At 27.0% G+C, this 2,886-nt stretch overlaps 1 protein-coding gene across 1 annotated transcript; it reads left to right on the top strand.

The window, feature by feature from the left end:
• Positions 1-515: 515 nt before the first annotated feature.
• On the top strand, positions 516-1,759 carry LOAG_13395 (hypothetical protein; the record flags this gene model as incomplete). Its single annotated transcript, XM_003148904.1, has 2 exons — positions 516-672; positions 1,089-1,759. 2 exons carry the CDS (start codon positions 516-518, stop codon positions 1,757-1,759), a joined length of 828 nt encoding a protein of 275 aa, XP_003148952.1.
• Between the last annotated feature and the right edge of the window lie 1,127 nt (positions 1,760-2,886).

The raw sequence follows: 2,886 nt of genomic DNA, 5'->3' as shown, positions 1-2,886 counted from the left end.
CTAATGAAGGAGTAGTATTATGTTTGACCTTTTTGTGAATCTAATTTTTAAATACACATAAAGTAAAAAAAATTTTTTTTTTTTTCAAATATCTATTTTATCCGTATTTATGATCAAAATGATTAGCAAAATATTTGAAAATGAATGAATAAAAATGTAATATTTTAAGTAATTATATAAATAGTTAAGTGAGAGTAATAATTAGGTAAATAGCTAAGTAAGCATGATAATTAGGTAAATAGCTAAGTAGGCGTGATAATTAGGTAAATAGCTAAGTAAGCGTAATAATTAGGTAAATAGCTAAGTAAGCGTCATAAATTCATTTTAGCACGGCTCAAATAAATTAATAATAAATAAATAAATTTTATAAAATAAATGCTTAAATTAATTGATTAATTAAGTGAGTGAATAAATGAAGTAATTTAATAATTAATTAGACAAGAATCTTACTAAAATGAATTTAGGTCTCAACATGGTTTGCAAATGCTCGACGACGGCTAAAGAAAGAGAATAAGATGACATGGTCACCACGTAATCGACCGGGTGATGATGATGATGATGATGATTTGGGTGATATTGATGCATCATCAGAGCAGAATCATTCCGATCGTCCATGTAGTAGTGCTTCTGATGGAGATATCTCCGTTGTAATCAATGATACCAGTGAACAAGGTAAATTACAAAGAAGCATTTGAAAAAAAGAAAAATATATAATATTAATTCATTTGAAAAGTTATCAATTATTGATTAATCCATTCACACGAACTTTATTAATTACTGATTAATTGATTTATATAAATGTTATCAATTATTGATTGATTCATCTATATGAAGATTATCAGTTATTGATTATCAAAGAACATAAATAAATCTATTCATATGAAGGTTATCAATTATTAATTGATTCATCTGTACATTTATCTATATGAATGTTATGTTATCAGTTATTAAATAATTTATCTATATGAATGTTATATCAGTTATTGATTGATTTGTCGATGAAAATATGAGTAAAATTAATTGTCAAATTAATATATTAGACATTATAGTTCATATTATTTTCCGGATAATTTTGGAATTTATTTCAGATGCATCCGGTGATGTGCATTCAAAATCGGTAACATCACCACCATGTTCCGATACAAGCGGTAATCTACCACGATCATCAATATCAGCAATATCAACACCAAAGAAAATGAAAATTTGGTCAATTGCAGAAACATTATCAAATAGCACAACTGATGCAAATAGCAGTAGTACCGGATATGGTAGTAGTAGTAAAGATGATCGTGAACGAGCATCAACATCAGTTGAACGAAAATCATGGAGTGATGGTCGTGATTCGATACCACCATCAGATTCAACTGGTATCGCTTCATCAATGATTAATACCATTCCATCACAACCACAGTTACCACAACCACAACAACCACCACCACAACCACCACCATTGCTACCTCCTGGTACTTCTGCTATTACTACTGTTAATGGACAAATACCGCAACATTTCCTACAATTTCATCCCTGGCAACAACAACAATTAGCTATGGCTATGGCTGTTCGAATGCCATTTCCTAGGCCTGAATTATTAACAATGATGGCTCAAGCAAGTCAAATTCGACCACCGATGCTTTTTAATCCGATGTTTATGGGTGCTGTAATGTCAGGTGTACCACCACAACCAACACATTATCCGATACCTGCTACTCATTTATCAGTACCACCGGTACCACCCAGTACATCACTATCTAACGGTTAGTTCCTGTCCTATTATAGAATACATCAAATGTTATTTTAAAACTTTACAATTAATACCAAGAAGTAGCAAACTAATTAATTACTTAAAATTGTTTTTCACATAAATCATTCCATATTATAATTCAAATATTTCCTCTTTCTAAGTCTTATCTCCTATTTTAGTATGCAATTAAATGCTATCGGAAAATCTTATAATTCCCGAAATGATCATAAATTATGTCAAAGTAATGTTCTCTTTTGTAAATTTACACCTATCAATTACTACTGTAAATCTGAACAAATATATGAAGCATTGTTTATGAATATACGAAAATGATCTTACAATATTCTCATAATAAAGGATAGAAGTTTAAAAAAAATATATAAGCATTTTATGGGTAAATTATTATTAAAAATAATAATAGAATTCAATTCAATCTGTTGATAATTTTAATTAACTGAAAAAATTTAGAAAAATTAGAAAATCATTAATCTTTACTTTCTTCATAGCTAATTTATTTTAAAATTTGAAAAATAAATTTTATTTTTTTTTTTTATAACTGCTCAAAATATGACATAACGTTTATCAAATGAAGATTGTGAAAATAAAAAAAAAAAAAAGAAAACGAGAAAAATATTGATAGCATTGAAATAAAAATAAAACAAAAATATGTAAGTGAAAAGATTTTGTTGCATAAATTGCATTGATATTAATCATTAATGTCAATAAATTAACATCCCGCACCACGGTACAAACTATCACTGTTGATTTAATGATAAGTTTGAATTAAACTGATAAAAAGGGAAAATTGTTGTTGAAGAGGCATATACAAGTACATGGAAGACTTTTCTTTTTTTTTTGAAATCATAGTTACTGTTTTTTTTTTCCCCCTAAAAATATGTAATGAGAGAGGAAAAAAAAAATGATCGGAATAATTGAATTAGGGGCTTAAAAAAAAAAAAAAAACAAAAAACGAATTATCAAATTTAATTTCAAATTAATATTTCAAAAATTTCCTCAATCCTAAAGAATTTTAATTGTTGCATTAATTATTTTATCTATTAAAAGGTGAAAATTTAAGAGCAAAAAAAAAAGAAAATTGATTTTAATTAATTTCAAAGCTATATCGAATTTTTTTTTTTTTGATA

This window comes from Loa loa (assembly GCF_000183805.2).
Source record: "Loa loa unplaced genomic scaffold supercont3.872, whole genome shotgun sequence".
NCBI lineage: Eukaryota > Metazoa > Nematoda > Chromadorea > Rhabditida > Onchocercidae > Loa > Loa loa.
The sequence above is the reverse complement of the archived record's forward strand: the minus strand, read 5'-3'. Positions and strand labels throughout refer to the sequence as shown.